The 13450-nt window shown below is 52.5% G+C and overlaps 1 protein-coding gene across 1 annotated transcript; it reads left to right on the top strand.

The window, feature by feature from the left end:
- Positions 1-856: 856 nt before the first annotated feature.
- On the top strand, positions 857-3693 carry LOC134363392 (melanoma inhibitory activity protein 2-like). The gene is given in 4 exon segments (XM_063078993.1): positions 857-2372; positions 2484-2578; positions 3041-3665; positions 3668-3693. Coding segments are annotated over 4 exon segments (2262 nt in total).
- The last annotated feature ends 9757 nt before the right edge of the window (positions 3694-13450 follow it).

The following is a 13450-nucleotide window of genomic DNA, read 5'->3' as shown; positions in this document are numbered from 1 at the left end:
GCTAAACAGCCCTGGACAAGTAGTGCACTTACTGTAGACCTTTGCTTCATTACCTATAAAGAAAGCGTTGGGCCAGCTGAAGCCCAGAGTGTCTCAGGCCTCTTCCCATTGCCACATTCTACGGCTATTTTGGCAAAGTTAGTCCAAAGAAAACACTTTTGTTCCTTGGCAGATATCTAAGGAAGGATGCTCCTCTGAAAGAAATTAAAATCGCAAAATTTCCTTTAAAAAATTGCCAAAGGAAAAGTTGATCTCCTAGAAGTAGCAGAATAGTGGTCACTAGAGGCTGGGAAGGGTAGGGCGAGGAGGGGAAAGGCAGAGGTTACAGATACAAAGTTGCAGCTGGACAGGAGGAACTATTTGTACTGATCTACAGCTTTGTAAGGTGGCTAGAGTCAGCACGCATTTATTAGATAATTTCAAATAGCTAAAAGAGAGGATTTTGAATTTTCCCAGCACAAAGAAATGACAAATATTTGAGTGATGAGTATGCTGATTACCCAGATTTGATCATTATAAACATGGATTCAAATCCAGCGGTGGCCCGGCCAAAACCAAGCCGAGGTGGGGGTGGCTAGGACAGCGTGTGTCACAGGCTGGCGCGGGGCAGGCTCCGGAACCGCGTGGCGGAAGTGACGTCACAAAGGGGCCTGGTTACCATGGTGCGCGGTGGGGGACGCTTGAGGCCGGTGGGCGCCAGTGCTCCCCGGCTCCCCTCAAGGCCGGCTGCGCTGTGTCTGCTGCTGTCGCCGGGGCCGGTTCGCGTTCCCGACAGAACGCAGAGCTGTCTCAGCTGCTGGTGGTGGCCCGGCCAGGCCGTGGCTACTGTGGCCACAGCCGGAGCAGCCTCGGCGCCATGGAGGTGCCCGGGGCTGCCCCTCAGCCGTACTTGGGGTTGGTCCTGGGAAAGCTGTGCAGGACTGTGGCAGCATTGCCTGAAGACCTGAGACCGGGCCCTGGTTTTCCGTGGGAACTGGTGACATGTGCGGCTCTTACTGGATTTTTGATTCTCTTGTTTTTGTGGAGAAGTGTTCGATCGGTGAGAAGCCGGCTTTATGTAAGAAGAGAGAAAAAGCTTGCTGAAAAGCTTTCTGGACTAATTGAAGAAAAATGTAAACTACTTGACAAACTTTGCGTTGTTCAAGAGGAGTATGAAGGCTTGGAGTCAGCTGTGAAGGATGCCAGCTTTGAGAAGGGGTCAACAGAAGCACAAAGCTTGGAGGCAACCTATGAAAAGCTGAGCAGCTCCAAATCTAAACTTGAGGATGAAATAGTCTTTCTAGCAAAAGAATTAAAGGAACAGAAATCTAAACATTGTGAGCAAGATGAATTGATGGCGGATATTTCAAAAAGGATACAGTCCCTAGAAGATGAATCGAAATCCATCCAGTCACAAGTAGCTGAAGCCAAACTAATCTGCAAAATATTTCAAATGAATGAAGAACGTCTGAAGGTGGCAATAAAAGACGCCTTGAATGAAAATTCCCAACTTCAGGAAAGCCAGAAACAGCTTTTACAAGAAGCGGAAGTATTGAAAGAACAAGTGAGTGAACTTAATAAACAGAAAATAATATTTGAAAACTCCAAAGTCCAGGCAGAACGAGTTCTGAGTGATAAAGAAAATCACATCAAGTCTCTGGCTGAACGCTTGCTCAAGATGACAGACTGGGCTGCTGTGCTTAGAGAAGACATGATGGCTGATGACTTGGAATTGGAGATGAAGAGCGAATCACAAAATGGTGCTCGCTTAGATGATCCGCCAGAAGGAGCTTTGAAGAAACTGATTCACACTGCTAAGTTAAATGCTTCTTTCAAAACCCTAGAAGGAGAAAGAAACCAAATTTACACTGAGTTGTCTGAAGTAGATAAAACAAAGGAAGAGCTTATAGAGCATATTACAAATCTCCAGACTGAACAAGCATCTTTACAGTCAGAAAACACACAGTTGGAAAGTGAAAATCAGAAGCTTCGGCAGAAACTTAAAGGAATGACTGAACTGTATCAAGAAAATGGAATGAAACTCCACAGGAAGTTAATAGCAGAGGAAAAGGACCGGTTAGAGAAGGAGGAGAAACTTTCCAAAGTAGAAGAGAAGATGAGCCATGCAGCTGAGGAACTGGAGACCTACAGAAGGAGAGCCAGAGATGCAGAAGAAGAATTGGAGAGAAGCGTTCGTTCTTATCAAGGGCAGATGACTTCCTATGAGAAAGAAGCGCATGGCAGCTGGGTGGCAGCTGAGACTGCTGAAAGACACCTCAGGTATTTAAGGAAAGTAAATGTTTCCAAGAGACAAAAATTAGCTGAAAAAGAGTTTAAATTTGAACTTTTCAAAAAAGATCCATATGTAGTTGATGTTCCAAAGACAGCATTTGGCGGAGAGCATTCCCCATGTGGTGCCTCACCAGTGGGTCGACCTTCATCCGAAACGAGAGCTTTTCTCTCTCCACTCAGACTCGCACCTTTGACTCCAGGGCGAGGAGGAGGAAGAGGCTCAAGAGGCCCAGAGAATACTCTGGATCACCAGATGACCAATGAAAGAGGAGAATCGGGCTGTGATAGGTTAACCGATTCTCATGGAGCACCATGTGGGTACCTGTCACCTCCGTGGGAACAGCACCGGAGGATGAGGATCCCTCCACCAGGCCACCCATGTTCTGATCCAGCTCTTCTTCCACAAAGGCAAGACGGATTTGATCCTGATCCTGGTGGACCGTCTGGCCCAGCAGAGCTCAGAAGTTTTAACCTGGCTTCTTTGGATAAAGTGGATGGGCCAAAGCCCTCACAAACGGAATCCAGCAGAAATGATACCAAAGACGACCTTGGTAATGTAAATGTGCCTCATTCATCTGTGCCTGCTGAAAGGGAAGCAAGTGGCCCTGGCTTTGCTCCTCCACCTTTTCCTGCAATCAGAGGTCCATTGTTTCCAGTGGATAGGAGGGGTCCATTCATGAGAAGAGAACCTCCTTTTCCTCCACCTCCTCCAGGAAGCATGTATGGAGCTCCTCAAAATTATTATCTCCCAAGGGATTTCCCTGTGCAGCCACCACCTCCATCTGGGTTCCTGTCACCTCCGTGGGAACAACACCGAAGGATGATGATTCCTCCACCAGGCCACCCATGTTCTGATCCAGCTCTTCTTCCACAAAGGCAAGACGGCTTTGATCCTAATCCTGGTGGACCGTCTGGCCCAGCAGAACTGAGAAGTTTTCACCTGGCTTCTTTGGATAAAGTGGATGGGCCAAAGCCCTCACAAACGGAATCCAGCAGAAATGATACCAAAGACGACCTTGGTAATGTAAATGTGCCTCATTCATCTGTGCCTGCTGAAAGGGAAGCAAGTGGCCCTGGCTTTGCTCCTCCACCTTTTCCTGCAATCAGAGGTCCATTGTTTCCAGTGGATAGGAGGGGTCCATTCATGAGAAGAGAACCTCCTTTTCCTCCACCTCCTCCAGGAAGCATGTATGGAGCTCCTCAAAATTATTTTCTACCAAGGGATTTCTCTGTCCAGCCACCACCTCCATTTGCAATGAGAAATGTCTATTCACTGAGGGGATTTCCTCCTTATGTTCCTCTAGGAGCTGGATTGTCACCTCCACCCCCACATTCTGAAAGTAGGGGTGAGTTCCCTTCAGGGTCGATTCCGTGCTCAAATGAGCCTGCTCCTGAAATCCAGAAGCACAGCAAGAAACCTGATGATATTTTTGGTCTCTCTTCATAAATAGTTTTGACTTATCTTTCATTTTCAGTTTAAGTAACTACAATTTTTGCTCAAATTGAAGCTTAATGGAATTATAATTCTCAGGATACTATTTTGTAAATAAAGATGATTTAAATATGAATTTCGTGAGTAAATTATTTCCATTTTATTTTATCCTAGATTGTATAATTATTTTAATTTGATTAACTAACCCACTATTACATAAACAATAATGGGAAATTTATTTAGGTTATCTTGCAGTTGGGGATGTTTTAAACTCCAAGGGCTGTGTCTTTATGCCAAGAACTGTATTTACTACGGTTGTAGACAAATGTGAAAGTAACTTTATGCTTAATTAAATTTTCATTGATTTAAAGACTTGCTTGGTATTGATAATAATAATAAAATCAGCTAGGTTTTTAATTAAAAAAATCACAATGTACCCCATAAATATGTACAGTTATTAGGTGTCCGTTAAAAATAATAATAATCTTTTAAAATTACCAAAAGAAATTGTGGATCTAAGACCCTTCAAGACCCTCTATTTATAAAAACTTGCTGTCGATGGATATTTTTATGCTCTTAAAACATGAAATCTAAGCCTCTGTCCATGCTGCAATGAAAAAGTCTGTGGTGAGAAGATATGATAAGAAGATGAAGCATATTATTAACCAGTGTTTGTGTGTTTCATAGACCTTTACTATCTAGAAAGAAACCTGTAAGGAGGGTATAATGATGCTTCTATGGTTCTAATTTAAATTTTTTATGAATAGAAAACAGTGAGCACTGTATACAGGTAAAAAGCCATATAACATCCTGCATATATGGGTATCTGAGAACTTCAAAATGTTTGTGGAAAAATAGAATTGAAAGATAATATGAATCTTCCCTGAGCTTTGTGAAGTGCCGCCGTACATGGAGATGTGTGTATTATATAATTATGCATGTGTGTGTGTAATTGACAGTTAACGTTTTTCTGATGATAAAAATAATACATTACTGCTAAGTTTTGCTTGAAATATCTGAAGAATATGCACCAGTCAATCTTTAGGTTAAAATTAAGGATGATTTCCATGTGACCGCAACGTTAAGAACTTTAATCCTTGGGGGAAAAAAAATCATTCAACTCTATAGCGCCTATATGGGTGGTATGCATTAACAAAATAAATGAGATTTTCTTCTCAGTTTTTGCAAAAAAAAAAAATTCTTTTTTTGTAAAATAGGGGAAATTCTCTAGAAAATTCTTTGATATTTCTTATCTAGAAAATAATTTGGTAAGTCTCATATTTATGCCTTAGAAAAAAGACAGTATGTGGCATTACACTCTGGTGCTTTGTACTCTGTCAGTGCAGCTAAGCTGGGAATTAATTACATTTTCCACAGTTTCCTTCCGTCTCTTCTTCCAGATTAGAATTGGCCAAGAAAGAAACTTGCAGAATATTGGAAACTGGAAATGAGGCAGTGGCCATAACCATCTGCAGATCTTTTCTCAGGCAGATTCAGAGACAGACAGAAGAAGAGGCCGGGCCCATGTGGGTAAAAACCTCCAGCCGCGTCTGTGAAGTGACGTATCCCGAGGTTGTCCTGAGGGGAGTGCTTCCGTTTTTCTTTGTTCACGGGTGTTCTCCTCAAACCAAAGCCATTTTTCTGGAAATTTTCTTCTCTAAAGCTTCTTGGCCTTTAAAAACCTAGTATTTGTCAGTTGAGTTTTGGTGCAGCATCAAAGACCCTCCACAGTCATCTGAAGTGGCTGCTGAAGCACTTCTTCTGCAGTTAGTGTCTCTGTGAAGCTCAACTTGCTTCACATTCTTCCACCAAAGCAACGTGTTGCCACAGATTCCTGCAGCAGCAGGTAGGAGAGTCCAGCTGCTTCTGAGGAGCGTCAGCGCTGCAGCGGCCTCCTCAGCGCTCCAGCGCTCCCGCTCAGCTGCAGCCTCTGCCCCGCTAGAGCCGCTGCCCGCGTGCTCCCGATCTCACTGCAGCGTCGGCCCATTGGAGCTGCTGCCGCCAGCTCCCGCTCCCTATGCAGCCCCCCTTTCCAGCCTCTGCCCCTTTCCAGCCGCTGCCCCGCTGCAGCCGCTGCATGCACGCTCCCGCTCCTGCTCCCGCTGCAGCCTCTGCCCCGTTCGAGCTGCTGCCGTGCGCTCCCGATCGCGCTGCAGCCTCTGCCTGGCTCGAGCCGCTGCCCTGGCGCTCCCGATCCCGCTGCAGCCTCTGCCCTGTTTGAGTCGCTGCCCGCGCCCTCCCGATCCCGCTGCAGCCCGTGCCCCTCTCGAGCTTCTGCCCCTCTCGAGCAGCTTCCCCCCCGCTCACGCGCCCGCTCCCGCCTCCGCCTTTGCCCAGCTCCAGCTATTGCCCGCGCCCTCCTGCTCCGGCTCCAGCCTCTGCTCCGCTACAGCTGCTGCCCGCTTGCTTCCGATCCCGCTGCAGCGTTTGCCCTGCTGGAGCCGCTGCCCGCGCTCACGATCCCGCTGCAGCCTCTGCCTCTCTAGAGCGGCTGCCCGCGCGCTCCCGCTCAGGCTGCAGCCTCTGCCCAGCTGGAGCCACTGCCCGCGCGTTCCCGATCCCGCTGCAGCCTCTGCCCCGCTCGAGCAGCTGCCCGCACGCTCCCGATCTGGCTGCAGCCTCTGCACCGCTTGAGCCGCTGCCCCCGCGCTCCCGATCTGGCTGCAGCCTCTGCCCTGCTCGAGCCGCTGCCTGCGCGCTCCCGATCCCGCTGCAGCCTCTGCCTGGCTGGAGCCGCCGCCCGTGCGCTCCCGCTCCCCCTGCAGGCTCTGCCCGGCTCGAGCCGCTGCCCACCCGCTCCTGATCCCGCAGCAGCCTCTGCCCCGCTCGAGCCGCTGCCTGCGCGCTCCCGATCGCGCTGCAGCCTCTGCCCCGCTCGAGCTTCTGCCCGCACGCTAGCGCTCCAGCTCCCGCTGCAGTCTTTGCCCAGCTCGAGCTGTTTCCCACCCCCTCCTGCTCCCGCCCCACCGCAGCCTTTGCCCAGCTCCAGCTGTTGCCCACGCCCTCCCGCTCCCGCTGCATCCTCTGCCCTGCTGCAGCCGCTGCCCTGGCTCTCCCGATCACGCTGCAGCCTCTGCCCCTCTCGAGCCTCTGCCCCTCTCCCGCCGCTGCCCCCACACTCACGCTCCCGCTCCCGCCTCCGCCTTGGCCCAGCTCCAGCTGTTGCCCGAGCCCTCCTGCTCCCGCTCCAGCCTCTGCTCCGCTAGAGCTGCTGCCCGCTTGCTCCCGATCCCGCTGCAGCTTTTGCCCTGCTGGAGCCGCTGCCCGTGCTCACGATCCCACTGCAGCCCCTGCCTCACTCCAGCGGCTGCCCGCACGCTCCCGATCTCGCTGCAGCCTCTGCCCGCCTGGAGCCGCTGCCCGCGCGCTCCCGATCTGGCTGCAGCCTCTGCCCTGCTCGAGCCGCTGCCTGCGCGCTCCCGATCCCGCTGCAGCCTCTGCCTGGCTGGAGCCGCCGCCCGTGCGCTCCCGCTCCCCCTGCAGGCTCTGCCGGGCTCGAGCCGCTCCCCACCCGCTCCTGATCCCACAGCAGCCTCTGCCCCGCTCGAGCCGCTGCCTGCGCGCTCCCGATCACGCTGCAGCCTCTGCACCGCTCGAGGCGCTGCCTGCGCGTTCCCGATCCCGCCGCAACCTCTGCCCCGCTGGAGCTTCTGCCCGCACGCTAGCGCTCCAGCTCACGCAGCAGTCTTTGCCCAGCTCCAGCTGTTTCCCACTCCCTCCTGCTCCCGCCCCACCGCAGCCTTTGCCCAGCTCCAGCTGTTGCCCACGCCCTCCCGCTCCCGCTGCAGCCTCTGCCCGGCTAGAGCCGCTGCCCGCCCACTCCCGATCTAGCTGCAGCCTCTGCCCCTCTCGAGCCTCTGCCCCTCTCCCGCCGCTGCCCCGACGCTCACGCTCCCGCTCCCGCCTCCGCCTTTGCCCAGCTCCAGCTGTTGCCTGCGCCCTCCTGCTCCCGCTCCAGCCTCTGTCCCGCTCGATCCGCTGCCTGCGCGCTCCCGATCCCCCTGCAGGCTCTGCCCGGCTCAGGCCGCTGCCCGCCCGCTCCTGATCCCGCTGCAGCCTCTGCCCCGCTTGAGCCGCTGCCCGCGTGCTCCCGCTCCCGCCACAGCCTCTCCCCAGCCAGTGCACCTAAAAGGAGGGCGGAGGTTCTGGATCCCAGGGAAAGAGAGCGAGAAAGCGGAATGACACGGGGTCTTGAGGCTGCACTTTCCTGTCCCTCAGCTCAGGTCCCGTTGCGCTGTCCGAACACCTGTGTTTAAATCTGCTCTGATATCTAGAAACCTGCAGACCTCTATTTCCATGTCAGGGTAGAGAGGACCGTCTCATTCTTTTTTAAAGCTGCATCCATTATGATTTTACCATCATGTATTTACCCCGTGCCCCACGGGTGGACACTCAGGTTGTGTCCAGGTTGTGCTGTCCTACACAATGCTGCAGTGAGCATCCTGGTGTCCTTCAGAGATTTCTCTGGGTTTGGGCCTAGAGGTGACACTGATGGGACAAAGAATATCCACATGGAAAATACTGAAAGATAGGACCAGATTATCTTCCAAAGGCTGCAGTTTTATTGCTACCAAGAGTATGTGAGGCAATTTTAAATTGAGTTGAATTGTGGATGTGTTGAGTCTAATCAAAATTCTAGTGTTGGTCTCTTCATTGTCTGAGGTATTGCGTCAGGCCTCTGGAGACAGGTGCGTGCATGAGATGACTCCTGGCTTCCAGCTGTCTACACCATGTGTAACATGGCTGTCGGATGACTCTGGCGGCCTGCGGTCCCACAGTCAACTTTGTCATTCTCTTCTCCCCATTAAAATACAGATTGAGTACCCCTTATCCAAAATGCTTGGAAAGTATTTTGGATTTAGGATGTTTTCAGATTTGGGAATATTTGGAGAATACATTTGCAGAATGCTCCAATGAGCATTTCCTTTGAGTGTCATGTTAGCACTCAAAAAGTTTAGGAGTTTGGATTTTTGGATTAGAGACTCTTAACCTGTATATAAATATCCCAGACATTCTGTTTTCTACTATTCTTGGAGTTTCAGGTCCTCAAAGGAGCACAAAAATATTTTGCCAAACCACAGTTCTAATTTGTGATGTTTAAGATGTGGCTTTTGTATTTGCAAACTCGAATTGTTGTGCCGGACGCTCCAGCCTTGCCACCCAGCAAAAGGCCCCATGGAAGATTCTGCCAAAGAAATGCCAGATGGGCCAAGGCATCCAAGGTCTCAGGTGACTGGCCAGGGCAGCTCCAGTTGGCCGAGTTGTGCTAAGAGAGGGTCGCCTGGTGGGCGAGAGCCTGCCCATGCTACCCGAAGGGACAAGCAGTGTGAGTTAACATTTATTTATCGAGCTATGAGTATCAACGGGGAAGCGTGTTATACGCTTTACAAGGATCAACCAAGAGACAGGACTTGTTGCTTATCTACCTGAGGGCTGAGAAACTAGGATGCAGAGACTGGATGTGGGCTGCATAGCAAAGGCAATACTTACCCAAAGGAGTCAACGTATGATGGTGGCATTTCAGGACATAACTGAGTTCCCTGGAGTCAGCCTGAGGCCCTGCTCTGGGTGGTGGTGGCCAGTGTCCCTCCCCACCCTCTGGGCCTCCCATCTTACCTCCTAGCACCCTGTCTCTCTGAGCCTAAATGCCAGGGACCAAACCAGGAGGCTGGCAGCCAGCCTGGTCCACACCATGGGCCCCTCCTCCAAGGTCCCAAATGCTTCCTTGCACTTTCTGGACAAGCATGGAGCAGTTAGCTTCCAACCCTCGTACAAACACTGATGATCACAGCCCCATGTGGGGAGGGAGGCCGGTGTGTGCCGTGAGATGACCCCGCCCAGCCCCTGACCCCTGCCCACATTGATGCCGCATTTAGAGAAGAGATGGCCTGACCCCTCACCCACACCAAGGGTACCAAGGAGTCAAGTGTTGAGGTTAGAGGCGGGGATATCAGGGAGGTGAGCTGAGACCAGAGGGTGAGGTGAGATGCCCTCGTTCACATCAAGCCAGAGGAAGAGGGCTTTAAAGAGAGCTTTAGGCTTTGAGGTGTCCTCCGCAGGTGGAGAAATCCAGTGGACTGATGCCTCACCCCCACCCCCACCCCAAAGTCTAGAGGGCAAGAGACAGGCTGGCTGCTTTGATGGCGGAGCTGAGGAGAGGGCCGACGGCCCAGGTGAGGGCCTCGTGTGAGAGAGTCGGCGTGGAATCTCACAGGCCCAGTCCCAGGAGGCAGCCTGGGCAGTGAACAGACGCAGGCCAAGAGAAGGTGGGGCTGCCGCTACCCGTCAGGGGCTCCTTGGTTCTCTGAGGCCCACACAAAATATTCTAGTCAGGGGGACAGTGGGGACCATGTCCGGGCTCTGAAGACCCTTGGAGATGCCGATGAGAGAAAGAGGCGTAGCTTTCAACCTCCGCCAAGCCCAGAGCACAGTTCAGCTGGAGGCTGACCACGCCTGCTGCCCGGCCGAGGCTTCCCACCCCACCAGGCCGGGGCAGCAGGAGCGGCCTCCACTTCAAAGCAGGGGACTTGACGATGACGTCAGGCCCTTTTTATTGTTGGGCCTGGACGTGAGCCGAGCGGTGCTGTGTGACGTGAAGTGGTGGAGACCACGGGTATTTCCCTACCAAGAAGCAGCCTGGGCCTGTCAGGTTTCCATCTGGCCGTGGGAGGACTGGCCAGCAGAAGAGGTTTCAAGGGCCAGAGGTGGACACAAATAAAGCTGCTTTAAGTGGTTTCCAGTTCCACAGCTGTGCTGGCTCAGTGTCCTGGTGACATCCCTGAGTTCTGTGGCAACCAGAGGAGGGCTTTGGGGGGGCAACAGGTGTTTATTGACCTTCTTTAAAGAGCGGGCACCACATGCATGGTGAGACGCACCCCCCTCCCAGAGGGGCCTTGGTCTCAGGCAGGGGCTCTTGGTGGGGCAGGGCCCAAACCCCGAGGGGGAATTTCTCTGTCTCTGCCCCTCAGCCAGGCCCAACAGTAGAAAGGGCCTGAGGGAAAGGTACGGAAGAGCTCCACCTGCCGGCTTGGGGTCCTGGGGAGGAGGGATTGAACTTGGGCCTGGAGTGGAGGGGGTCATGAGGAAGGTCCAGGAGACCCCAAGACTTGTGGGTGGGGCTTGCCAAGCCCCTCCCCTGCCTGGGATGAGAGTAAGAGACCCTGGTCAGCTAACGCGTCTCATCACCGCCGCCTCCAGTGTGAAGTGCTCAGTAACTGCAACATAAGGAAACGCAGCCTTCATCCAGACTTGAAACGATTCCTTCCCTTTCCACTTCCAAACTGCCCTGCCCTCGGGCTCCTGCCACCGTGGGAGGAAAAGCACAGTTCCAACCCATCAGGCTCAAGCTCGTAGCTAACAGGGCAGGCACTCCTGCAGCCTTCCGCCCCTTTTCTGGGTCTGATAGCTGCCAGAGACTCTTGCAAAACTGACTCTCTCTTGGGGAGTTTGCTAATGGCCACGTGCCCACAGCACGGCCACCGCTGAGGCCCATGCAAGGAGCCAACTCAGGCGTCCTCGGTCCCCATTCCCTCCTGCCTGGGGAAGGACCCAGTGGCAGAGGGGGGTCGTGGCAGGGGGCAGGAACATTCACATCTGTGTTGCATGAGGGGAACCCTCCAGGTTGGCTGCTGCAGTGGGAGGTTCCCAAGGCCCCGGGGCCTGGGGGGCCCAGTGGGCAGGGCAGTCGTCCTGACCTGTTTGGTTGCACAGCTTGTTAACTTCGAAGAAAGCACCTCTGAGCAGTGGGAGGGTGACTCACCAGAGGGCAGCACTGGTTTGGGGGTGGGCTTCTCTGGTCCTACCTTTTCAGTTCACACAGTAAGGAAGGCCAGGCCTGTCCTGGGCAGTGTGATCAGCAAGTCTCCAAGCTGACGTATGAAACATGGGTGTGTCATCGGTTGGGGTGCATCTTGACCGCCATGCTCGCTTTGGGATGAAAGGAACAGGCTTTATGTCCCGGCTTTGTCACTTTCTAGCCTGTGACTTGGGCAAACCCTTTTACTTTTCTGGGTCTCACTGTCATCATCCATAGAGTGAGATAAAGACACCTTCCTCCCAAGTCCACCGTGAAGACTCAAAACGCTCAGCGCGTCCCTGCTCCTGGAAGTGTGCTGGGAGCCAAAGGAGCAGGGCTGTCCTGGCCTTGAAAGGCCGAGGGGCTCCTGGGGAGCTGTGCCCTGACCTGAGGCTTGCCCCCCCTTTCCCCAGGGGGCAGGGTGGGCTGGGAGCTTGGGCCAGACACCTGGGCAGCTGCCTCCCCTCTGGAACAGTCCTCATTTTATTCCCCTGGGGTCCTGAAAGTTGGAACTAACTGGCTGGCTAAAAAAACAAAAAAGAAAAGGCAAAGGGCGAGCAAGCGCTTTGTGCGTGCTGCAAGGCAGGGTGTGTCTCAGGGATCTGTTTCCATGGGAACCAGCGGCACAGGCTGGCTCCTATGGGCACCAAAAAGAGAAACTTGGCAGAGGTTTCAGGCACCTGAAGTGGGATTCATGCCAGGGATACAAGGATGGTTCAACATATGAAAGTCAATAAGGGTGATACAATAAAATGTAACGGTCATGTGGCCAGTATGAATCTGGCCATCACAGCTTGGGTATGAACGGTGACAATCAGCCTTGCATCCCGTGAATATTCATAACCAATAAAATTGGGGGGGAAAAAGAATAAATGGGTACAGGAGATCTTATTGGTGTGGTGAAAATGTTCTAAAACTGATTTGTGGTGATGGCTGCACAACTTGATGAACTTACTAGAACTCATTGAATTGCATACCTGAAATGGGTGGATTACAAGGTATCTAAAATATTCCTCAATAAAGTGTTTTTTAAACAAAGAGCATTTCACTGACATCCAGCAGATCCCGAAATACAACACACTTCTGCCACTAAATAGCTAAACAGCCCTGGACAAGTAGTGCACTTACTGTAGACCTTTGCTTCATTACCTATAAAGAAAGCGTTGGGCCAGCTGAAGCCCAGAGTGTCTCAGGCCTCTTCCCATTGCCACATTCTACGGCTATTTTGGCAAAGTTAGTCCAAAGAAAACACTTTTGTTCCTTGGCAGATATCTAAGGAAGGATGCTCCTCTGAAAGAAATTAAAATCGCAAAATTTCCTTTAAAAAATTGCCAAAGGAAAAGTTGATCTCCTAGAAGTAGCAGAATAGTGGTCACTAGAGGCTGGGAAGGGTAGGGCGAGGAGGGGAAAGGCAGAGGTTACAGATACAAAGTTGCAGCTGGACAGGAGGAACTATTTGTACTGATCTACAGCTTTGTAAGGTGGCTAGAGTCAGCACGCATTTATTAGATAATTTCAAATAGCTAAAAGAGAGGATTTTGAATTTTCCCAGCACAAAGAAATGACAAATATTTGAGTGATGAGTATGCTGATTACCCAGATTTGATCATTATAAACATGGATTCAAATCCAGCGGTGGCCCGGCCAAAACCAAGCCGAGGTGGGGGTGGCTAGGACAGCGTGTGTCACAGGCTGGCGCGGGGCAGGCTCCGGAACCGCGTGGCGGAAGTGACGTCACAAAGGGGCCTGGTTACCATGGTGCGCGGTGGGGGACGCCTGAGGCCGGTGGGCGCCAGTGCTCCCCGGCTCCCCTCAAGGCCGGCTGCGCTGTGTCTGCTGCTGTCGCCGGGGCCGGTTCGCGTTCCCGACAGAACGCAGAGCTGTCTCAGCTGCTGGTGGTGGCCCGGCCAGGCCGTGGCTACTGTGGCCACAGCCGGAGCAGCCTCGGCGCC

The sequence above is a fragment of the Cynocephalus volans genome, chromosome 14 (genome assembly GCF_027409185.1).
Source record: "Cynocephalus volans isolate mCynVol1 chromosome 14, mCynVol1.pri, whole genome shotgun sequence".
Lineage (NCBI taxonomy): Eukaryota > Metazoa > Chordata > Mammalia > Dermoptera > Cynocephalidae > Cynocephalus > Cynocephalus volans.
Note: the sequence above shows the minus strand (reverse complement) of the source record. Positions and strands in the feature narration are given on the sequence as shown.